This window comes from Anguilla rostrata, chromosome 8 (assembly GCF_018555375.3).
Source record: "Anguilla rostrata isolate EN2019 chromosome 8, ASM1855537v3, whole genome shotgun sequence".
Lineage (NCBI taxonomy): Eukaryota > Metazoa > Chordata > Actinopteri > Anguilliformes > Anguillidae > Anguilla > Anguilla rostrata.
The window spans coordinates 37949261-37974543 of record NC_057940.1 but is presented as its reverse complement, the minus strand read 5'-3'; the positions used below and the strand labels follow the sequence as shown (position 1 = coordinate 37974543).

Below are 25283 nucleotides of genomic sequence, written 5' to 3'. Positions count from 1 at the left end.
TAGAGCCCTGAATGAGTCCTAGTGGGGCACTTAAATAAACTATTACGCAAAAAGTGGGCCATCTCTGCCCAGAAACCCAGAGTATTACTGCAGCAAGAAGGAATTTTGTAAAAGCCCTCATACCTGGCAGCTTCACTTATACAAAACGTCAGCCGTAACGTCCTCCCTGCTCTCTGTGAGAGGACAAGCAGATGACACTTCCTGTGAGGCACTGGTCTCGACATGAACAACCTGTGAAACGGCGAAAGAAGATACCACTTTGCCTCAGTCATCGATCCCAGGTGAGGTCTGAGCTAAAATAAGAAGTTCCTGGGCAGTCAAAAATCCAACTATATTTCAGGGTTTTCTCTAGCACTGGTGCTTGCATACAAGGCCGATGAGACCCATCAAGGACAAAAGGAGCTGTGGCCACAGTGAGATGCAAAAAGCAAGCATCCGGTTTCACAAATCCATTTATCCTCGCTTTTCTAGTCCGGACTTGTCTTGCGCTTGATCCTGGGAAACACTATCCTCTCCAGGGTGACTAGCAGACCCAATCATACCCGCATTTCAGCCAACGACCGTAGGGAATGATTTATGGAGGAAATAAGGAAAAAGGCTGTGGAGAGGATTTATTTACAGGCTTTAGTTTGATGGTGTAGTATTCACAATGATATCGTGGACTGTAGATTTGAGGCGGCTCTTAAATGTTATTGCCTCATGCAGCGGTTGCTCAGAGTTTTCAGTTTATTACCGTTGAATCGATGAAGCGTGCTGTCTGGGTTTCTGTCAGCTGTGGGTAAGAAAAGCTTTATGTTCTGCAAAAACAGCATCTGGCGCTAGGATCCAGCACCGCTCACTTCAGTTGGTTCAGTGTATAACAAAAAATAATTCTAAAGTGTTACCGACATTACATTACAGATAATGAAACCCTACTGAACATTCAAGCAGCAACATGATAGTGTGTTTAATTCATAGAGTGCCAGATGAGGAAATACTGAATAACAGGAGAAAATCAGGTCATCTTTAATTCCGTTTCGGAGCTTCCTGGGGATTTTGACAAATAACAGTGCTCTGGAGCTCCTCTTTAACTTCTGCCAAAATAGAACAGGAAGCTTCAGTGAAGTCTTAAGAACTTGCCCATCGTGTTCTGTTGCCCTGAGGGGAAACAGCACAGTATTTGCCCATGGATTCGTTCACGGTATGTTTTGTCTTTCTGCTGCACGACTCTTGCATCCATTTGACCCACTTTAGCTCATATATTGTAAACAAGCAAAGATTTACGTGTGTGTGAGCCAATTTTCTTTTTACAATGGCAAGTTTAAGAGGAAGGTTAGAACAGGGCCCACCCAATGTACCTTCTCAGAAATGCAGAACCGGTCAGCCTGGCAAGCGCGGCGACGGCCTGGCCTCGATATCCCGCGCCGGCGAGGGGTTGAGGTAACGCGAAACACCTGGAGCGCCGAGCCTGTTGCAGCCCTCACACAGCTGCGCTCGGGGGCGGGAGCTACCTGCAGCAAACCCGTCATTAAGACCGAGCAGACACGCCACGTGTGTCTGGGAGCCTGCAATTGGCTCGCATTCGAAAACTGAGGTCTCGCCGACGGCACCAGTGAAAACACATGTTCTCATGGGGGAGGCCTCATTTTTCAAAGCCCTTCTGAAAGGTACGGGGGCGTGCGCCACTCCCCGGAAGCCACAGTGTATGAGCGATTAATGCGAATATCAGCTGTGCGCAGTCCAGCTCCTCCCCCCACACGACCCCCTCCTTAACTTCTCCAAACACAGGCAAGCTTAAGAAACCTGAGAAAGCCTTTTCGGGATTTTCAAAGGGTACGTCCTCTATTTGCACCCACCGTCTTCAGCTGTGCCTCCTTCCTTTTACTCCATTTGACCTTTCACCCCCACATACGTCATATGGCCTTTAGATTGATGTCCAACTGCATTTGAGTGGTCACAACTCTCCAAGGGGGCTCTTATTGAGATGTTTAGAAATGTGCCCTTGCTCTGACAATCGTTGTTTGGGGAGCCTGTGAAATGCCACACTTCACTAAAAAGGGGATCACTGGCTCAGGAACAGGTTACGGAAGAGAGAGACAGGAAAGAGGTGAGTGTTCTAAAGTGCAGACCAATCACGGTGCCTTTGGAACGCTTCCTGTAGGCTTGCCTTGATAAACTGTTATCTGACAAAATATAACCGCTGTGTAATAATAACCTAAGTTCTCACGCTTTACGACATAGCTCGTAGACACGAATTATAGAAATGTGCGCACATCCGGAGCCGTTCCTTTAACCGATGCGACCGCCCGTTTGTCTCCAGTAAATATAGCCGGCTGTCGGGGGTTGTTGATGACGGGGGGGGGGGGGGGGTAATTACAGGACGGGAGCCGCAGCAGCTGAGTGGAGATGTGTGTAGGTGTCTGAGCTGCGCTGCGAGAGCCTGCCTTCGCTAATCTGCTGGAATGAACTCCAGCACATATGCATATGCAAACTAGCGAGACTTGCACTTTCTGGTCAGATTTTCACCGCCATCCTCTCGCTGCCAATTTGAAGGTAGTCACTTGAACAACATCAGCAGGTTGCTCTCTTTGGTGACCCAGTGAGGGTTTTGCATTAATGTCCTTCATCATAAAGTAGGTCTTTCTCGTCACAAAATGTCTCTCTAAAGTGAATTAATATATATATATATATATATATATATATATATATATATATATATATATATTAGTGAGTTAATATAAAAAAAGTATTGGCAAGTGCTTTGTTACGCTGTCCTTTCCTCTGGAGTAAGAATGGGTCCTTTCCTCTGGAGTAAGAATGGGTCTGACTGATAAGTTCAGACAGCCCAGAATCAGCCATCCCCCCGCCGCCCCCCCAACAGTAACGGAATTAGATCTGCAAGCTGCAGTGTGCATGTCCAGTTAAGGGGGAAATCAAGTTGGCAGGCAGTGAACTGTCATTCACGGTGGGAGGAGTCAACGGCAGACGAAAACTCCTACTGTGGGACCATGAATAGTAGTGCTGTATTGTTTTCCCATTCATGTGTCTCAAAATGTTTGTGGTACCTTTAATTGTACAACAATTCCTCAGTACCCCTGGACTTGTCATCCTCACAACTTCACTCTTCATAAAGTTTTAATTGCTCTTTAAATGGTTACTACACTGTCAAATTTTGTGTGGAATTAGATGGTGTCTCTTTATAAGACAGCCTGCTATTTATTCAAGCTTAATTTGGCTGCTTGCACAAAGAACAAACATGGCTATTGTAACGGTATAGAGGCATGGCTAACGGTAGAAATAAATAAATGCGTCGACAGCTGTGTAAATACCGCATGGAGATAGGACTTCAGAACAGTCCTGTCGCCTGGAACACCTTATTGCTCCACAGCAGCTCCCCGAGCGCTTGCTGTTGTGGAAAGTATGGATTATGTCCCGCCCACTGGATGAACATTGGATGTTTATTGGTTCGTCGCAGCTCCAAAGGGTACTACGAACCTAAACTGAGATGCACATGATTTTTGTTAGGCACTGTAAGCGCGGCTACATCTGGAACAACCACGAAGCAAATAAGAATTCTGTTTTCCGCCGGCATCTGCAGGAGCGCTCAGTCGAATGCCTTCTTTCAGTTAATCTATTGCTGTAACAAAAAACGGCGCGCACGGCGCAAGGAGGAAAGTGGTTTTAACGTATGGATGGAAAGACGCAGGTAACCAGGCTTTCGGATTCAACTGAAGTAGTTTCCTAGAGGTGAGTGGAGTTTGTTCCATATAACTTGCTTTTTCTAACGTTGCAGCTGCTTATGTAACTCGGCAAATGCTAACGCGCTTATAAAAATCGAGTTGGTCAACTTATTCGCTGGACAGAAATCGTTAAAGTGCTGAAACGATGTTGTCATGCTTTCATGTGGGTTGCTGTAATAGTCTTTCTTTGGAAGACGTTTTTGTTAGTGGGACAGTAGAATAGGCTTATCGTGTTTCCCAGTCATTAACTATGAATTTCGTATGCAGTAAAAATATAAAGAGCTGGCCCAATATAAAGCCTGTGCATGTGTGCACAAATAAAAATGTATTTTGTCGTTAAATTCAGTAGACACTTTCAAAATGGTTTCACGTGGGATACATAGCTAGCTTGATGCATGTATTTCACTGATTGCTTTGTTTCACAGAAGAACAATATCTTGCTTGATATACCAAGGATCGCTATGTACGTTGGTAGCCTACTTGGCTAGCAAAATAAGTTGTTTGAATTACGGAAAGTCGTTGTTCACACCCGGTGGCCACTCACTCAGAAATGTCTGACCACTTTTTTTGTGCTGACGCGGATCGAGTAATTATTCCACATCAAAAAGCCACATGGAGTACTTAAATTGGTGCCATCGTAAATTGGGATAACAGATGGATTTTACATCAAACAATGGTGTAGTGACGGACTGGCTTGGAATTGCGAGGGGATTTGCCGCAGGTGTATGGGGGCGTGGGGGTGAATCGCGTGAATTCTCGTGAAAAGAACCAGACCCCTGGTATCTGCCTGTCAATGGTATGTGGGCGGGGCCAGAGGGTCTGCTTCATCATCAGATAAACTTTATATGGTTCTGGTAACAGCCCCTTTCATGCCTGCTTTGAGGTTAAGGTGGGGTCAGCATGGACACAGCCTCTTTGCTCGTTTGAGCTGTCATCTTTCTTTTGTTTTGGTATATTCAGTCAGAATGAGTGAACGTGGACCATGGAAATGTGACTGATTATAATGGCTTTCTGATTAATCTGACATTGCCTTGATACCGAAACTGACATAATGTGAAACTGAATGCATTGTGCACAGTGTGTATCCTATTCAGATTGAGCCCCAACAATCATGAGAACTTCCAGTTTATAGCCAAAGGTAATATAAGCCACCTCCCTCACACACATACTGCTGTATTATTTATTATTCAGAGAGCCACATTTTAAAATTTAAATCTCAAAGTTCACACCTTAGCTTGGTAGGGGAAGCAAAGACTCCAGACAGGTGGTACCACACTGATTTGACCTAATCAGCGCCGTTATACTGCCATGCAGTTCCTTCAGTGTAAAAGGACAACTACTCTTGTCTTGTTGGAAGGCATTTAAGAAGCAAAAAATCTATGAAAAAACACAATGCTTTGTGCATTCACAGACCTCCTTTTGCGGGTGGTAAAGCGGTTTTTGTGTAGTGAACGGTAGTAAACAGAGGAGAGTAGGTCTGTGCGTAGATCCGACGCGCTGCTGCCTGACGGGGTTCTGTGACTCCAGCGGCCCCGAGCGCGCCTCTGTCTCCTCGTGTTACCGAACGGAGACGCTCGCGGCGTCGCCCCGGGCCCTCGGGAGGCCCGCCATCCGCCGGCCGCCAGCCGCCCCGCGTCCCAACCCGCTCTTTGCTCCCTTCGTCGAGTGTTCCGGTTACCCAGTTTCCCAAACCAACATGTCCGCCTGTGCAGATGAAGGGCTGTCTGGGAGCCGTCTGGCCACCTTGTCAGTGCTGTTTTTCTAGAGTGTTCCCTGGGGGTGTCTGTCGTCTGGCGTTTTGAAAAATGCGGCTGTGACAGAGCACCGAGGCAGAGCAGACCTGTTGTGCCTTTAATTGGCTTTACTTTTCATTCAAAGGCATATTAAATTAATCAATTTATTGAGAACATCATGCTTGTAGTCTGGAGTGGATTTAGACTGCCAGTATTTGTGTCCCACGGACTTTCTCTAATGGAGTTTGACTAGGGTCAGTTATGGCATGATGTCACCCCCCCCCCCCCCACTCCCCAATATTTTTTACAGGCCCAATGCAGCTCGATGTAGCACTAGGGAAATATTCCTTACGGGTCATTTGTATGGAAGGATAAGCATCGATCTCTACTTCGGTTTTGTGTTACACAATTGCAAACTCCCTCAGTTGAAGGCCACCTCACCTGGCTGATGAGTTTCTTGCTACACAGACTACTGTTACAGTGTAGAAGAGAGACGGTTTGATTTGAGATGGGGTTAAATGGAAAGGAATGATAATGTTCTGTGAAACCTGCCAGCATATCACACCACATCTCTCTCAGAGATGTGTATGACTTCACCTCTTAAAGAACACCGACAGACAGTATCGCAGAACGGTTTGTCCTGAAGTGTATCGGTTAAAACCCTCTGTGTGTGTGTGCACTTTGCATACCAGAGCGTTTGTGTGGTTTGAGTTTATTTTGAGGATGCATAACTGAAGGCAGTCCTTTAAGATTTGACAGCTGATTGCAATCTAACACGACTTGTCACACACCCTCGGTAGCCAAAACATGTTTAATCTCAAATGATGTGCGCTCAGCATTTCCTCTAACTGTAACAGGCTAATAAATCTAGCCAATTTTTTATAAAGTCTATGAATGTGCTTACGACAAAACCGATGATTTTATGGTAATATACGCACATGCTATGCGTGAAGTCCTAACGGTGAAAACGAACCGGTAATTTTACCCTGAGCTCTAGAGCCGCGTCCGAGTGCTTATTTTAATTCAAACGCTTTATTCTGGGGTGTATGCCGTAATTCTCTCGGTGATTCATCGTTCTTTTGTCAGCCGCGAAGGGTTAGACAGAGAGACATTCCTCTTCCTGTCTCAACTCGTCTCAACCCTGGCCGCGACCCGCACGCTCGTATTTTGGGATGGGGGGACAGGGGCGGTGTAGGCGGTGGGGATGCCTGACATTCTCCGGTCCGGCTGTTCCGCGACTTTCTATCCTCATCTGCGCCGGAGTCCGGATCGGGGTGCGTGGCGGACGGAAATCCGCCGGCCAAGACTTGTCTGCGAGGAGCTGAATTAAATTGGCGCGGTCATCCTAGGTTCACTCCGACGTGCGGTGGGGGCGGGGAAGGAGCGTGGACGGGACGGGACGGGGCGGGGCGGGGCGGGGGGGCTCATCACTGTTTAAAATTGGGCTGCTTTACGGCTCCATTGATCACAGCGGTGGCAGTACTCCACCCACGTCATCATTCAGTAGCCTAAATCAGTGACAGTTAATTTTCCGTCCATGCATAATGTTTTCATCCAGTATTAATTGTGGTTTGCCACCGATCGGGGTTTATTCGAATTACCAACCGCAGTCCAGATCCGATAAAACGATATTGCTAAATTAGTTTTTCAGAAAAACAAAATGACATGTTGCTGAGGCCGGAGTAATGAATGTGTATTTCTTGTTGTGGTGGAGTGGATGTGGTGCATATGGTCTAGTGCCGAAAGGGAATGGTGTGTTTTTTGGGCTCTTTGACAAGATTGGGTGGCAGGTGCCGGAGCGAGCGGCTGCTAGTCCAGCCTGGGGCGCTGCACCACCCTGTCCTGGATGGGAATGGGACCCTGTGTCTCAGTTTCTTCCTCTGAACAGATGAACAGTGTATTCAACAGTTCAGCAGGGGCTCTCCCATAATCCTCCTGATTATCAGTCCATTTGGGATCATCACTATCTATCTCTCAATGCTTACCTCTCTGTCTCTATCTCTCTCACACAGACACAGTCAGCCACACATACACACACACACACACACAGGCATGCACACGCTTGCACACACACACACACACACATACGCACACACACAAACTCGATAGGCTTTCATCCTGTATTACACTGGTTGTAGCTTTTAAAGCAGCTAAGCTGATAAGCTGGGTGTTTGTTTGACCCTTGATTGCAGTCCACAGCTGGAGACTGAAAAGGTTAGTTAGGAGGCTTTTGACTCTGTTGGGCGACGAGCGAGCACAAAAAAGGCTGCTTTAAAAAACGCGGGAGTGTTTGTGAGCCGAGTCTGCGGAGGAAAACCACGATGCTCGAACACGCTGCTTTGGTGCCATGCGTACCCCCTAAAGAGACGCGTGCCAGTGCCAGTTTTGCCCGTCCTCGAGGGAACCTGACGCACAGCCTTACGATGACAGGCGCACATGGATAGGGGCGCAGTCTCACCATCAAACAAAGTTGTCCAGCGTGTTAAGGGTTAAAGATGGGCTCAAAATGATTGGTTGAATTTTAAGTTCATCACACGCATGGTGTGATTTGCTGGAACGTGCTACGTTGCTGGATGAGAACAGATACCTGTGACGCCGGCTCATTTTCACGGCAGTCTCACGATACCTTGTATTAATATTGATAAGACATTGTTTATTGAAGAGGTTTTTTTAACAACCTTTTTTCTTTTGACAAAGAGGTTTATAAATGCACGTGATGATTCAAGGGCAATAATGCTATTAGCCATTTTTTTAAGATGGTGAATGTGTTATTTTTGGGCCTGAATATTCCTGAAGCTGGCGTAACTAAGCGTCACGATCGCAAGGCTGATTCTGGGGGAATCGGGGCTGAGGCTCAGCCATCGTATTAGCGTCCTACCTGTCATTCTGCAGTGTGCTGCCAGCGCACATCCCCCCCCCCATGAATAATTAATGCACTTAATTTCCTGCACTTCAAAAGCTGTGCGGAGGATGGGGCGATAAGAGTGGAGCCGGTGCAGAGCAGGGGGTTCAATCCGGTGCAAGTTCATTCGGTTCGATCGGTTGCGTGGCTGAAGCCCATGTGGAACATGGGATGCTAGTGCTGAGTACACTGTTCCTGTTTACATATTGTCGTGTATTCAGGATGTTATTGAGATATTTAAGATGTATTGAGGCTGTTCATCCCATCTCCTTCTCCCTCCCCCACCCTCTTGATGGCAAAAACATCCTGAGAAAAGGTGGTTACATAATTCCCTGGCCCTGAAAAGTGCCTTGGTTTGCATCCAGAATTCACGTGTCCTCGCTCGTCTGTCCAGCTGAAGAAATACCAGATTCGCGGAATCACAAAAGCACAGCCATGTTGTTTAAGTTTGTTTAAATCAAAACACATTGCGCACTCAGGTGATTTGAAATGAAATTTTCTTAACGGATCAGCCATTCATGATTAAGTCTCTCAGTATGCTGGTGCATACCAGAGACAGGGAGGCCCAGGTCTACCGGTGCTCTTGAAACCTTGACATTTGTGTCTCTTCGCAGAGGAATATCCCCCTTTTTTCCCACACTCCTTTAAAGCGTGTTCTGTAATTATCGACCCTCAGCATTGTGCGCGATGCTAAGATACCGACACGGGCATCACTTCCATTTGCGTTGGGGTCTGCGTGCGATTTCGCCCCGCTTAAGCCTCTATTGTCAGCGGCGTCCATTTTAAAATGGTAGGATCTGCTTTTTTCACCCCCCCCCCAGAAACAACACCGCCAACTTCGAAGCGGAACTAAAAAGCTGTGTCCGTCTAAACTAGATTAAGCCGGCTATTTCTGCCTCGCTTGATAAAGTTTAGAAGCGTTTCCTCCAGTGCTGGCCACTGCTAAACTGCGAGCTGCTGTGAGGGGAGTGGTTGTTGATAGAGGCCACGCTGTTTCGACAGAGAAGAACGACCGCAGACACATTGAGGTCGATGTTTTGTTGTAGTGTCGTCATGCATGGGGAGGTCCCACCCGCTCATAACCTTATGACACGTGTAGAGTGATCAGAAAGCGGACTGCATATCCCACAATGAGTAATGAGTAGTCTTCCAATACTGGATGACCTCGCAGGTCGTGAACATGCTTTTTGTGTTTCAGATTGATTAACATGAAGAGTATGTGACATGGTTTGTAAATGTACACAATAGTAGTTGTTTTTTCCCGTCGCCAGTAGCAGAAGCTCTTCGAGAAGTATTTATGCGTATCTATTTACGGATACATTTTTGCGTAGGCCTCAAAACAAGTGGTACTGGTGTGAATTCCAGATTGATCAGAGAGGCACTGTTTCTGTCTGGTCTGGTGTAAATGCCTGCCCTCAGTGGAGTCTGAAGTGGAAGAAGCGCTGTTTCACCGCGGAGATTCTCCAGTTAGGAGTTCGTGTTTGCTTGCTGTGGTCGCTCCTCGTGTTCCGCTCATGTGATCCGGGGCTTGTGACCCGCGCCTCACCACACAGAGAGCGGGAACAGACAGGCAGCGGTCTTCCCAGCGTTCCTTTCCTGTGGGTCCTCCGACATGGCCACGCCCCATGGCACCCGATTGAACCCCGAATGTGTCATAATATTTCTGTTAGGTTTCGTGAATATTATGATACAAGCAGTGCCAACTGCTTCATTGTTTACCTTAATTGACACGGGGAGGGGTCATAGAAGGGATCGTCAAATTTATGGCTTTCCCTTAAGGCTGGCTGAAAGAATATTCTTCTGGGTCCGGGAGCCTAGGCTCACATGGTTTTTCAGTATATCAGTGGACACACGTGAGGCTGAAGATGAGGAAAATCCACAGTGGCTCGCCACATCCCTGTAATACGGACATCTGTGCCCGTTTTGGAGAGAGGCGTGTCACGTAGCCTTGTCGGTTAAGCTGCATTCGTTATTTTTCTGCTATAATTCCGTGAGGCAGGCTAATTGCTCTCCTCGCAAGTAAACAATGTTTAAATTTCCTGGAAGGGCGATGAGACCTGATTGAATGACCCACTTTTTTTGCGGCGTGAAACAGGGAAACAAATTCCAGAAGCATCAGCCGCGTTATTTACGGCTGTGCCGTGAGCCGTAGGGTGTGGGAACGTCTCCTCACCCCTGAAATTACGGCAGGGGCTTACGTGCACTTTGTGAGTTTGGAGGGTAGAGTGGAATGCTCATTCCGTGACCCCATTTATGGCCCCAGTAGACCTCCCGCACCCTTTTAGGTGGAGGCTCTTGAAGCCAATTTGTGGTCATAAAGTTCTTCTCAAGTAGGCCAGTGAAACCCAAGGCACACCTCTAATGGGTGGAAAAACCTCATCAGAAGGTGTACGCAGTTATTAAGGATCTCATTGGTCAATAGATTATACTGTGTTAGTGATGGAATGGGAATACATTGTTATTCATTTGGTAGGTACTATGCAAGTTACATGATGTTCTTTTTTTTACATGGCGTCCATTCATACAGCTGCATGTGAAGCAATTCTGGATAAGTGCCTTGCTCAAGGCTACAGTGACCTCCAGAAGTATGTAATTTTGAGTTGTCAGTGTGACAATTTTCTTCTCTGATGGATGAATAGATGCATGTTATGCAACTCCCTACATGAAGATTTTAAAAGTTTTTTCACCTCCATATGAAATATGAATTTTCATTCAAATGTAGATTTTTCTTGAAAGTGTTGTGAGTGTTAGCTGCTTTCCCATCTTTGATTCCATCCCCCAGAATGTAGGCTACTGTGAGGCTTGTGTCCCCTCTGCTGTTTACGCAAGACTAGCATATTGCTAAAATGGATATAAATACTAATTACACGCAGCAAAACACAAATTATCTCAGTGTACAAAGAACAGACAGTGTTTGCAGCTTAGCTAAGCATTTTGAGTCTGTGTTTATGTGTGTAAGTTATTGAGTATGGATTTCAAAGAATGAGCAACAGCGATGCAGTTTGCAAATGTAATTTGTTATAGTCAACAGAGAGCAGGCGAGGTGGAGCATTGCATTCTGGGCTTTTCTTGAGGGTTAGGTAGCCTGAAATGGTTTAACAAAACCATGCAAGGATTTCAAATGAGCTTGTTTTCTTTGTTAGAGAAACAAATTAAGAGCTTTTCAACAGAAACAACATGCTAGCAGTGTCTCGTAAACGCATGCTGAATTTACCCTTGAACCAAAGGGTTCCTTGTAAATGCACGTGGCTCCCCTTCAGCAAAGCTGATTGAAATTTTACAGCTACACCTAGCCTATTTACTGAAGAGAAATGGTGTAACTAACTGCTGCTTCATTTCGCACCATTTAAGATGCCGCAGTTGCATTTTATTAGAATTCAAGGCTGTGTTCCGGAGTTTATTGTTGTCCCTCATTACTCACTTGTGCCTTGTTAAACAGACTAAGGCAGCACGTTTTTGAAAGAGTGAAAGTGGTCTTTGTCTCAACTCCGACTGGCATCCTAGAAGACTGGCACTATTTGTAGGCCTTTGTGTTGGCTTTCTACAATGGGGTAAAGATACAGGCCTATCTATGCCTGTGAAAAGAACATTCTTTGTTTGGTATAGGGCTCTTCTTAATTACATTTGTTCATCTTGTTTGTGGAATGTGCCAGTGGTCAGCTACAATGACTAGTGTGTGTCTGTGTGTTTGCAGTACTGAGCACCACATAACATTTTAGAAAATGGTCCGTTTTCCTGCTCGTGGTCAAGGCTGTGAGGTGCATCTTGTTGTGCTGATCTGCCTTTTGAGAGCCTTTTGTCTGTCAGCGTGAGGGGCCAGTGCTCTATTTACTGTTGGGTTAAAAGTCAGGCACTGGTTTCCAAACACCAAACCAAGAGATTTCTTTTCAGGGCCTCTGTTCTGGCCTGTGTAGTCACTGGATTGGCTTAGCAGATGAGGTTTACATTGTGTTGCTTCTGCTTCCTTTATCATTGGAAGGTGAACCATTTGACTTCACAGGGGTCACCATCAAAATGGCAGTTTGCGAAAGAAAGCCTGAGAGAACAGCAGGGCTTCAGATTGTGTGTTAGAGGTGACACAAAGGCAATTTTGTTACACAACAGTCTAGTATATTGTGTGCTGTTGCTATGGGAAGTGTAATTTATACTGGCAGAATCGTTTTAACGCACACTGTGGGCTGGATTTAATTGAGTTTTGAAATGCTGCCTGGATTAATTTAAGGGTTTTTATGTGTGTGTGTGTTTATGGTGGCGTGTGTGTGTGTGTATATGGTGGTGGTGTGTGTGTGTGTGTGTGTGTGTGTGTGTGTGTGTGTGTGTAATGGTGGTGTGTGTGAATGTGTGTGTGTGTGTGTGTGTGTGAATGGTGGTGTATATGTGTGTGTGTGTGTGTGTATGGTGGTGTGTGTGTGTGTGTGTGTGTGTGTGTGAGAGAGGGCGAGAGAGCAGTGTGCTGTAGTTGTCTTTCTCAGGATTGTGTCACTGTGTCCTGGCAGCGGTGCAGATTATCCCGCTGCTCTCTAAAGCTCACAGCCCTGGGCCCTGCTGTGAGAGCGGATGTGGGAGGCACGTCCCACTTTTCCCAGCATGCACTCCACCCCCAGGGCCGACTTTCCACCAGACGGTTCCCTCAACTTCCCCACCACCCCCCACCCCTGCACACACACACACACACACACACACACTGGTAGCCTGACACACAGAGACCCTGTTGGAGGTGACAAATTAACACAAGAAGTCTGGGCAAGCAGAGGAGGGGGGTTGGCTGGACCAGGGCCCTCTGCCAGGGTGTTTCAGAGAGGCGCTCTGGGGCCCAATATGGATTAGTCTGCTACGCTGCCGCCCTTTCTTCTGGGACATTTGGAGTCCGTGAAGGCAGCGTCGCTGAAAGGCCCATCCAGTGTGAATGGAGGCCTCTGGGTAGCCGTGTGTAGCAGGGCTCTGTGTGGCGGGGGCATTGAAACGCGGGGCTGATTTCTGGAGCAGTGTGGGGGGGGGGAGACCGCGCTTGGCGGGAGGCGGGAGGTTTTGTGGACGGGGCCAGTGTTCGTCAAGTGCTTGTGTGTGGAGCAGTACATCACATTTGTCCTTCCTGACAGTTATTATTTATTGTTGTGATTTGTTATATAAAGGCCATTCATTCAGTCCCCTAGCCTGTTTCACTGGGGAAAAAAAGGACTGTGTCACACTTCGGCCCAGAAGAGTTCTGGGAAATCCAGGTTTTAGCATAGCCATATTTTGTGAAATGTCTCTCAGTCTGCTTTTTATATGTGTTTTTATTTTATTTAAAAGCAGAGCAGGGAACAGACTGGAGAGACACGATGACACGTTCACTTCTGGCGTGGTTTTGAATAAACTACCGAGTTTATCTTGACTGACGTGTTTTTATGTTTATTTTTTTGTCATCTTTGTCTACCTGCATCTTCCAACAAAATGTGTTGTTCTGGTCCAGAAGCAGTCAGCCAGACCAAGCGCCGACAAAGCAACTCGTCCTCCATTGTGTGCTGAATGACGCGGCTCTGTATGTAATCTCTCCTCTGTTCTGCCGGGGATGTTGATGGTTTGACGAAGGTCACAGTGCCCGGCCACCTCACGGTCCTCTTTCCAGCCCTTGTGTTTTTATGGCTTCCATTCCAATCAGACGGACGCATTGTGAACAGTCTGAAGCAAGGGCTGCAAACGTGGCCCACGCACTGTCTGTGAGCGTCCTTTATTTTCTTTATTTTTATTACTGCAGATCTGTCAGTGTGTGGCCCTTTTGAAAAGGCCTGTTCGTAAAAGGATAAAAGACTGGATTGAAATAAACTAGTTCGGCACAGAAGGCTGAAAACACCAAGCATATAGGTCGCCGACCGTCTCCTGGATATTTTCCCGATAAATCCCCCCGGTAAAAATCAAGACGGTAATGACTAGCGGTGGCATCATGCCAGGCAGAACGTTTGGCACATTAGCAATCATCCATTACCGGCAGTGCATCTCAGTCACTGTATTATTTATGATGTCAATGAGAAGCAATGAGAAACCATCCCAAAATCAGTTGACGTCTTCCATTTTGGATCACCTCAGAGACATGTATATGCGATAGGCCTGCTATGGTAACTGTACTTCAAAATTCAAACTACGTTACGTTAGTGTGAAGAGCTGTTTCGGTAACCTTGTGATGTAAGTGCTGACTTTGATCACATTTATCAGTTCTTTTGAGGACTTGAAGGGTATTAACACGGGCTGTCAGGTGCTCAGACGCCCAAAGTTTCTTACGCCTTCAGAAACATGGGGCGGTAATGAATAGGGAGCTGTAATTGGCTGCGGACAATATCGAGCCGGCGGTCTTTGTGTCCGCCGCCGCAAAACAAGATCTTGTCTTTCCCCGGGATCGGCGCTGCCATTGTGCCGCTCGCGCTCCGAGGCTATCGCTTGCAGGCTCGCGCCGCGCGGCGAGCCGGGCAGAGTTTCACGCCGCCCCAGAGGATTCTGGGCCCTCTGTAACCGCGTACCGGGCGCCCATGGAGCCGGCGGGCCGTGACGCCGCGGAGGGGGAAGCTCGCCGCTGAACTCTGGGAACTCTGCGTAGCGATGAGGAGTCGAGCCGGGAGCGCGGTAATTGTCGGAGATCGATTCGCGCTCAATGTCGCCGTTCGCTTCGGGGCGGGAGAGAGAGATGATCGCTCGGCTGGTGTTCATATTTAGCGGTGAGTGAATCACATAAAATTCAATCTTTGTCAGTGTGGTAAACTGTATCATTTTTATTGTATTTTAGCTGAACGGTGATGCACCGCGGTGGAGCAGCACAGGTTACTGTTACAGCACTGGTTCTGCCTCATCTTTATTGGGCGGGTCGATGTGTGACCTCCGGACCGCCGCTTAATCACGCCCAGCTGTCCGGATAGATGCTGTCACTCTCGCCTCACACAAGCCTGTCATCTGTGGTTTTGATTTTGTGTCTCCTGGAAACACTAGTAAATTTTTCAGGGGAATGCAAATTCATTAAAATAATAGTTTATGCACGACATCGCTCGGGTAATTAGTTCTGAAATATGTTTCTGTGCTTTCATTTTTGGATATTAAAGACAGGTGGGTGTAAGTTTTATTTTTTGTATGGTTTTTCTTCAGCTAAAGGGGAAATGCACACGCCTCACGGTGACCGCTTTGTATCGAGGCTGCGTGACACTGTAGCTGGTTGGGAGTGTGGAAGTGTGGAGCAGCAGTGCCTGCTGGGTCCCGGTGGGCTGGTTCGCGTAGCGTTCCGCTCCTCGTGATTTACGTGCGTGTCGGCTAGCGTTCAGCGGCCAGGGATTTCCCCCAGTTTTACTCGTGGCGTACGTTGGACCCACCCCGCGGCTGCCGAACCATGGCGGTTTTGGCATGCGGCGGCCCTGCTGACGTTGTCCCTGCCTCTGTCTCTCCCCCCCCCGCAGGAGTGTCCTCCCGCTGCCCCGAGATCATGGCGTCCGGCACGCACTCGCCCGGAGGCCCCAACGGAATCATCCGGAGCCAGTCCTTCGCCGGGTTCAGCACGCTGCAGGAGCGGCGCTCGCGGTGAGAACGCCCGCGTGTGTGTGTGTGTGTGTCTGCTCCCTCGCAAACCCTCCGTCGGGCTCCTGCTTTTCCCTGAAACTGGCCCTGTTCGGTTTGGTAAAGAGTGCCTGTGCAGATGAGGATCAGCTGATTAACAGTCAGGGCCAACTCGCACAATGTGATGTCATCACGTAGGTGAAAATGAAAACAATTGTCGTTATGAACAGTTTTAGGAAGTGGGGGGAGAAAATGGAGCAATAATAATCCCGTTTAATACAAAATAAGTTTGGGGGGACCCTGAGAACTGCAACCCAGTCTGGGGGCATGTCCTCTTGAAATAATTTTTTAAAAAGAGAAATGTTTCTGGGGAATTATAAGGAAAAAATACTTCAGACTACTGATCAGTATATCTCACTCAGAACCTGAAATCCCCATGTTTATTATATGACATTATTTTTATCATCATCATGCTACCCCCTGTAAATTACACCCCTTTACTTTAAAGGAGTACCATGGTGGTTGAACGTGACACTTCCCAGTTGTCTTTAGGCAACAACAAAACAAATGTGCATAATTTTTTTATTCTTCAGTCATTTCTATGTACTTTAAAACGTATTTTTCTAAGCCTAAATTTCCCACTATAAAAATTCACCCGAACCGTCTGGGCGTGGTAATGAGAACTGTCAGTTAACTATGATTGACAGACCGTGCCCCGTTACCATAGCTACCCCCATGCTACGCGCTCTCTTTGGGAGACTGAATTTTCACAAGCTAGCTAGCTTAGTAGTATATCAAGTATCGATAGATAGCTAAGGTAAGGACGTTGACTTATATCCAATTATAATTTTTGCTGTCTAGCTAGCCAAGTTAAGATAAAAGCACAACTATAACGTCCTCATAAAAGCAAACTAGCAAGCTAACGTTACGATAACATTGCCTTATGAAAGCAAACCTCCTGGCTAGCTAACGTTAGCTAGCTAGCTAAATGAATATAACCAGAAATAATCTAAAGGCACTCTAATTTAAGTGAACCTAACGTTAGTCAAATATTTGCATTGTCTGAACAGCAGGACGGTGTGTCCTGTCAGATTTCTTTACGGAGCGTGGAAATGGGAGTGGTTACTGTATTCGTGACGCAGCAAAATGACAACTTTCTCAACCGGTTGAAAATAGGACGATGAATTTAAAACGCATATTTCTCCAAAAATAAAGAACGGACATATTTAATACTTTGCTCATTGTGTTTCTTCAATGCCTCTTGTGCAAATAGCACATAAAACCGAGAAAGTGTGAAAATCACCATGGTACTCCTTTAATATGAATCATAACTCACATTGACGCTGCATATGTAATCTAATTTGAAATGGTGGCATTCTCACATTTGATTTAACTGCCACTGTTGGTGTTTTTCTCGCTACATTCTCTGTGAACATATTCACCACCGAAAGTACAGCTGTATTGAGCATATGAAAGAGAATCCTGTTTTTCTCTTATTCTTTTTGGATGGCAAACAGGCTATATTCGGTTTTATGCATTCAGGAGACCAATTGATGGTGACGTGCTTATGAAATGCAGTTATCCAATAAGACAAGGAAGGAGTACTGGCTGGCATACAAGTAGTCCCGGTGACGATGTGTGAGCCAATCGGATCCAAGCCCTGGCGTGCGGAGGGGTAGCGTGACCCAAGGCAGCAGCGTGTGCTCATTTCACACGGTGGCCTAGATTGGCCTCGGCTGAAAGCCCGCGGCTAGCGTACGTCCAGGCCGCGCGCGCACCCGTCGGGTGAAATTTCTGTCCCGTGGCCCGTCTGGTGACTCAGAATGCCGGAGCTGGTGAGGGGGCAGTGGTGCTCCCTGCAAAAATGATCACTTCTTCTCAGTAGAGAAGGTGTACATAACAAAAAATGTAACAATAATAATAACAGCAGTATAGTCATAACAATAATTTATTAGCGTGATGGACAATGAAATCACTTGTAAATCTGTTACGTGTAAAGGAAAAGTCAATTGGGCTTATTGAAGCACTGTAAGCTTTTGGTAAGACCTTGATTAGGACCTGTGTGCCTCCTCTGTGAGTACCACTGATAAAAGTACATTTTATTATGACACGTCACCCACAGAGCAGGCAGTGTAGTGTAGCTGAAGACACCCCCCACCGTGCTCGCCCAATGGGGTCAGGGCCCCGCGGCGGAGTCATCGCGCTTCCCCTGACGGTCTCTCTGCGGCTGTCTGCAGGTGCAACTCCTTCATCGGAAACTCGGCGGCGCAGAAGAAGCCGCAGTCCAAGCCAAAGAAGACGCACGCGTCCGGGCACAAGGCCAGCAGCTCCTCCCACCAGCCGCAGCCCAAGAGGGTGGAGGAGGTGTACGGCGCCCTCAAACGCGGCCTGGAGTGAGCGCGCGCCCCTCGCACTCTTACTCACACGCACACACACACTCACACACACACAGACACACGCATGCACACACACGCACAGACACACACGCACGCACACACACACGCGCACAAGAGCATACATTCACGCACACACGTGCTGTCCTCCTGTCGTATGCGTGCGCATACATGCAGGCACACACACACACAGACACGCGCACACGTGCCGTCCTCCTGTCGTATGCGTGCGCATACATGCAGGCACACACACACAGATTCCCGTCCACGTGCACGCACATACACGCATATGCACATGCGCTCACCTGCGCATTAAATGTCGCACTTCTTTCCAACAAAAGGCACACACGCACACTTACGCGAACAATCGTGAAATGCACGTACGGTCTCCCCCTTTAATACACACACAGACGCACACGCTCTGTCCGCCGCACACACCCTGTGAATGTCACGCGTCTGTCACCGCGTGAGATGTCTGTGCCCGAGCCGTGCTCTGACACGCCGCCTCTCCTCCCACGCAGTGAGTACCTGGAGGTGCACCAGGCAGAGCTGGACAAACTCACCTCCCTGATGAAGGACATGAAGAGGAACTCCAGACTGGTGAGACAGGAAATGACATCGTCTCTCGTACAGTCCAAATGGACACCGAATGATTTACAGCTGCCACTTTCCTAATGCTTATGACTGTCAGTACAGTTAACATGATTGTGACTTCTGTCCTTTTGTTAGACATCTTTGTTATGTTGGCATATAAAAGTGTGGATGGCCTCTGATATATGAGGGGTGTGTTCAGTGTCAGAAAGATCAGTGTCTGATTTCCATGTAACACATGAAAATAAATAATATATTGCTTTGATAAATAGCTTATATATACTGTGATGTTCAATGTTTGCCTTTGATAGACATAATTTTGAGCTGTAGTAGGACTGCTCATGGTGTCAGTTATTGGCAGTTTTGCTGATGGCAGCACTAATATGTGCCTGTGGTGATTGCTGTTTTGCATTGTCTTCCAGGGCGTGCTGTATGATCTCGACAAGGTGAGCTGAACGGAGAGGGCGGGAGTTCTCACACGCTCGGTTACTCGCTCGACGGGTCCACAGAGCCCTTTGAAGTCTGAGCACGGGAGGGCAAGCGCTCCCAAATTTAGCTGAAGGGAATTAGCATCGCGGGCACGCTGCTCTCCTGTGAATCTGACCTGTTTGCGTGGCGCTCTCAACTGTGTTTCTTTTATTTTTTAAAGAGCAGTTCCCTCGAGCTACGATTCTCTTTTTCAAGGGAGACAGCTGACACAAAATATAATGTGTAAAATTTCCATGTTAACACAAACAAAAAAAAGAAAACTAAAATATAAGACTATGTAAGTCAAGCCTGCAGAGCATAGTGTTCGCTAATGTAAAACAATGAAACTCTTCTGACTAAGCATCTGAAGTGGCACAAGGATATTGGTGTGTCCGATTTCAGTTTGAGAAACGAGGAACTAACTCCTCTGTTGGCCGCTCTACATTTAAACTTTCTTTTCCTGTGCGTCTCTCTCTTGTGCAGCAAATCAAAACCATCGAGAGATACGTTCGACGCCTGGAATTCCACATCAGTAAGGTGGGTGTAGCTTTTGTCATCCTGATTTTCACCGGTGTCGGGTGATGAGAGATTGGTCACATTGCTGGGATGGTTTGGAAATGCGACTGGAATGTTCTAGAAAATATTGTCCCCTTGCCCGGCAGATATTGAATATGAGAAGTGGATTCATACCGCCAGCATATTTCTCGTGTAGTGGAGCGCATGGATTAAGATACTGGCTGCGTTTCTACCTCGTGGCTCTTAATGTGCTGAATGGCAGTGCTCATTTCAGACCAAGCTGCTTGTGTCAGTGTAACAACCGAAGCACCCGTTTTAGCGACTTGGCGCTTTATCGAAGGCTAGGAAGTGGCAGGGCCCTTTCGAGCGTATCGCGCGTCTGACGCCAGCGCAGAGAACGCAGCCGTGTCCCCCGGGGGTTAAGTGTAGTTCAGGCCCGGTCCTCTCCATCTCTTCTGTGTATGTGTAGGATGTGGCTCTGTATGCTGCTCACGGTCAGTCTACACACAACTACAGACGAGTGTCTGTAGTGAACCTGGACACCTGGCGGTCAGAACTCTGAGAGCCCGGCGCTGGTTCTTTCGTGTTTCACCGCTGTGCTGCACGTCCTTAATGAGCTAAACCAGGAGCACTCACTCCCCTCTTTCATCTGCACTCCTCTTCCTCTGCTCCTTTCCCCCACTCGCTCTTCTCCTTTTTTTTTTTACGTTCTTCTGTTCTGATCTTTCGATCCTTCCTGTGGCACCGGTGTACGCCCAGCTTTCTGAATACAGTTACTAATCCAGCATTTCCCCTGATCCTGAGCAAGCTCTGTTGTAGGTGAATAATGCGTAATTACTCTTACAGTGAGTAACGAATCTAAACAAATGAGAATCAAAGTGACATGGCCGAAGTTTCAGGGGAGCGAGGTGTCATGGAGGGACGGTTGCCTCTAACGGAGGTCTTCTCACCACGGCATTTGGAACAGCGTGTGAGGGAAGCAGGTTTTGGCTGGCATGGCGACGGTCAGGTTGTTGTGAGTTGTGCTCTCAGCGAGGGTGACGGCGAGGCCCCCTGGCTCCACGGCGGTGTCACGCGTGCTCCGGTAGAGGGCCGCCCCCTCACTGCCCCCTCAGAGCGGCCCTGCGTGAGTCACCCGGGGCCGCGATGCTCACGCGCCGCCCGGCAGCCAATCAGGAGGCGTCCAAAAGCAGAGATTTGAGGGCAGCGAAAGGTATCCATGGAAACCTGGAGACGTGAGGCTTTGAAGCCGGTGAAGAGCGAGCCGCTGTTGACGTTGACCCCTCCCTCCGTCTCCGCGGTTTTAAAAGCCTCCCGTTCCCAAATCCCGAAAGCCTTCGACCGTGACTCATAATCCAAGACCTGATTTCTGAAGTCCTTTTGGTTTTGCTGCTTTGTCTATTTTCTGTTCTGTTTTGTTAGCAACGGACTGAATCAGCGGCGAAATCTGGGTCAGAACGATCCTCTAGAGCCATTGAGAGCCCATCTGATAGCTGAACGTACAAGGGCTTCATGCGACGGGCACTAATGAGGGTCTTTTGGGGAGTGGGGGGGGGTCGGTGTGACGGCCGCGTGTTTTCGGGAGGAGAGCCGCGCCACGCCGTGCCGTCTGTGTCGGCCGAGCGGAGGCGGGCTCCGGGGTGAGAGAGCTCGGCAGATCTCGTCCCTCCGCGGGGGATCTGCCGTGGCTTCCCAGACCGGTGGGGGGTCTGGTCTGGGGATGGGGGCGCTGTACGCATTCTGAACCAGAACCGCCATCCACCTGCATAGAAAATGCAAGCTTTTGTGTGGGGGAAAAAAATGGGGGAAAAACTCAAAAGAAAGCAGCCTGTGCTGCAGTGCCAGCTGGGATAGCGGTGGCTACCGTGGGTGGCTAACCGACGCTTGTCGGCGCCTCTCTCTCTCTCGCTGTGTGGGCGTGGCCGCTGCAGGCCGGGAGCGAGCCGTCAGCAGATTGTAATCCGTTTGGCTCAATTCTAATAAACCGCCCCGCCGGGACAGCTGGACCCCCCCCCCCCCCCCCCAAAAAAAAACCACTGACGCTAGGAAACAGAAACCATGGCGCGCTGATGTTATTGCTCTCAGCAGCACAAAGGAATGCTGTGGTCTTAACTAATCCGGTCTTCCGTGGCGTTGGTTTTACCGCTCGCGCGGGGCCCGGCCCGGCGGCGTCTGCGTCCCGGCTGCTCGCTCTGCGTAATGGCCGTCGGCGCTCAGACCGGGCTGATGGCGCGAAGCGGCGAACGAGCTCGAAGCGGCGTGCGTTTAATGGAAGCCGACAGCTTCTCGGCACAGGCGTTGCGAAAGAGGTTGTTGTGACAGGCGCCGCAAAAAAGCGTTCGTCGGTTGGCAACAGGAAAGGAGGGCGGAGTAAACAGGAAGCTGCGGGACAGGTGGCACTGGGGAGGGGAGGGCAGGGCAGGGCCCTTTGAGACGTGTGTGTGCGTGTGTGTGTGTGTGTGTGTGTGTGTGTGTGTGTCTTTTTTTAATCATTGCTTTCAAATGCCACACTGCGCTGAGATTACTCCTCAAAGGGGCGCTATAAATAGGGCTTCCGTTGGACGCAGCTGAGCGCTCTCAAAGTGTGCGCGGGCCAGCTGGAGACTAAAGCCCGCCTCTTTTGGTCTGTGCCACAGGGGAAGCTAGACGATTGCCTATCTAGCGTGCGGGCCATGAGTCCGCCCCCTCCTCATCCTCACACAGCTGTCTGTTAGGGCTCCTGATTACAGACGCAGGTGTGATTGACGGCCGCACGTCTGTGACCGGTTCCCCGGTCGTTTTTGGCGGGGCCCGGTCGTCGGGCGCTGGAAGTCGTGAGGCGCGGAGGCGACAGGCCACGCCTCCCGGTCCGTCCTGAGGAGACGCCGTGCGTGGGACGGACGCTCGGCTCCCCATCATATTTCTGGCTGACACTCGACTCCCGCCGCACACGCTGCCACTGTCTCACGGAAACCTGACACTCAAGGACACAACCTGGGTCACATGACCCCCCCCCCAACACACAGGCACAGAACTCCCGCCCTGTGTGTCCTTCCATTATTACTCTGCTATGTATTATTTATTGCCTTTCTGTTTACTATTTTACACACACACACACACACACACACACGTAAGCATGCGCGCATGCACACACACACGCACGCACACTCACGTACACATTCCGCGTGAACGCATGCATGCACCTACACACGCGCACACACACTCATTTGTAATCGAGAGATAGACGACAGGAAAGAGCGGAATAATGTTTTATGGTAGTTAGGTGGAGCGCCACACACAAATGTGCTGAATCACGGTGTCCGTGGAGCCTGTGTAATTCTACTCGTCTCACTCTCCTCCGTGTTTTTAGCACTCCTCTGCTCTCCGCTTGCCTCTCGATCCCTCCCTTAATCCCGTGCTGCTGAGAGGAGGCCTGCGTGTGATCCCAGGGACTTGCTTGGTAATCTTCTGTTTAATCACAACTCCGGCTCGACGCCGCCGCGGCGTTGTCGGGGCAAATCCAGGACCGCACAGCTGACGATCTCACGCGTGTCTGCAGCGGCAGGAGGATTACGTCCGCGTGACGCGGCCGCCGCCTTGTCCTGCTGCCCCAGTTAGGTGTCACGCGGCTGAGGTGCTGTGCACCCCTTGCCTCTTGTCTTTGTGATGCTGTTCGCTTGGGTCTTTTTTGGGTTCCTTTGTGCTTCGAAGGCTCGGTGTAAACACCGCGTCTTAGGGAATTGTAGTTCGTTCTGGGTATGGTTATAATACAGTCATCACTGGGGATTCTGTCCTGGAGCTTTGGGGTAGTAGTCCCTCTCTTTACTTCCAGCCTCCCCACCCCCCCTCACACCACTAGTCAGAATCATCAAGTGGCTGTAGAAGTCAGGTGTGGGGGTGTGTGTCTGCTGTCACATGGTCACATCCTCAAGGTCCATCAGGGTGACCATCTGTTTGAATATGAGCCTGGTTTGTTCCTAAAATATTCATTTTAAATAAGAGAGAACGCTGATATGCTGTCTGTCTCTCAGACTACTCCCCCTGCTGGTAGAACAGCCAGTGTGAAATCTGGGGCCTGTATCTTTGACACAGAAAGAAGAGAACATTGGAAGACGAAGATATATAGAGACCTCTTGGGCTGGTTGTTTGATTTAATACTGGTGTATGAAAATGGTGTTGGATCAAACCAGTAACTGTGTTTTAGATTGCTGTGTCATCAGCGTAGAGCAGTGGCCAGAGTGCTGGAGTATTTCTGTCCTGTCACAAAACATGATGTTACGTATTTGTTTGCTTAACAAGAATCCAGCATGACTTACAAGGCCTGCATTTTACAATATCATCCATTTGTGCTGCTGAATATTTAAAGAAGTCACTCTGGTTAAGTGCCTTGCCAAAGGGCACAGTGGCAGTTTCATACTGGATTCAAACCAGCAACCCTCTATTCAGTTTAGATTAGATAAAACACCGCGCTGCAGTGCTGCTAAAACGGAGTAACTTTCCTCTGCAGCGATATGCTAAGTATTTATTAGCATTTGTTTTAGTATTTATTGCCTTGGCAAAAGTAGCAGCTGTGCAAACGGGGGCCGTGTGAAACACAAACGGTGAAAGTCGGTCCAGACGAGCGTCCGCGAGAGGAGGAAAAGTAAAGAAGGCAGTTTAATTGTCCTTCCTTCGTTCCCCAGTACCCCTGCGTGGATCGTCAGCATTCTTAAGGGCTAATCCGTCAGCGCTGCTGTCGCCGTCAAGCGACCGGAGACGGACTCGAGCAGGTGGCCCGACCGGACCTCAGCTGCGTCGGCCCCTCCCGAATTCCCCGAATACCTCTCCCGCGTGAGGGCGCACGTGCGCAGACCGGCTCGGGGCGTCCGGGGTGGACGGGACCCCACGGGGCCCGCGTTTCACCACTGGGAATAATTTGACCTTTCCCGAAGCTCTAAAAATGAGAAGTGTTAAAAGAAAACAATTTGCCCACCTGTTCAGCGGTGGCAGAGGGAGGGAGTGTGGTGGCGGTTAAGGACGTAACTGAAAAAAAATGTTTTTTAAGGGTTCACACGAACGGGCAAGACTCTGAGGGGAAGGGGGAGGGGGGCCGGTTCGGCTGGGGAGATGGGTGGGGGTGACGACCCGAACGTGACAGGCTGGGACCGAGGACAAAAGTGCAGTGAAGCGCAAACGACCAGGGCGGTGTGGGGGGGGGGGGTGGGAGCTCAAACAAAACAGGAGGGGAACTGAGGCGAGAACCACACGGATGTTGTTCCCCCCTCCCACCCGGCTGCAGTCTCACCAACAGCACTTTCTCTGCCCCCCCCCCCCGTCTTAGCCTCTTCCGCACAGCGGTTTTCCCTCTGCTAAAGGCTCTTGGAAATGTTGGCTGAGCTGCGGAAATGTTCAAAAACACCACCGAGCCTCCATTTTCTTTCCTTTTCCCCAATGAGCACCTGACACTGTGCGGCATCAATATTTCAGACAC

At 48.8% G+C, this 25283-nt stretch overlaps 1 protein-coding gene across 2 annotated transcripts in view; it reads left to right on the top strand.

The window, feature by feature from the left end:
- ripor2 (RHO family interacting cell polarization regulator 2) overlaps positions 1 to 25283 on the top strand; it is a 47752-nt gene that overhangs the window by 4051 nt on the left and 18418 nt on the right. The window contains exons 1-6 of one of the 2 annotated variants that reach the window (XM_064348144.1): positions 3402 to 3726; positions 15770 to 15890; positions 18104 to 18259; positions 18781 to 18859; positions 19273 to 19296; positions 19802 to 19855. In XM_064348144.1, coding sequence (XP_064204214.1) covers positions 15796 to 15890; positions 18104 to 18259; positions 18781 to 18859; positions 19273 to 19296; positions 19802 to 19855 — 408 coding nt within the window. In that variant the 5' untranslated portion in view covers positions 3402 to 3726; positions 15770 to 15795. Of the gene's footprint in view, positions 1 to 3401; positions 3727 to 15769; positions 15891 to 18103; positions 18260 to 18780; positions 18860 to 19272; positions 19297 to 19801; positions 19856 to 25283 lie in introns of those variants that run through there. The other variant, XM_064348143.1, reaches the window with a different exon arrangement.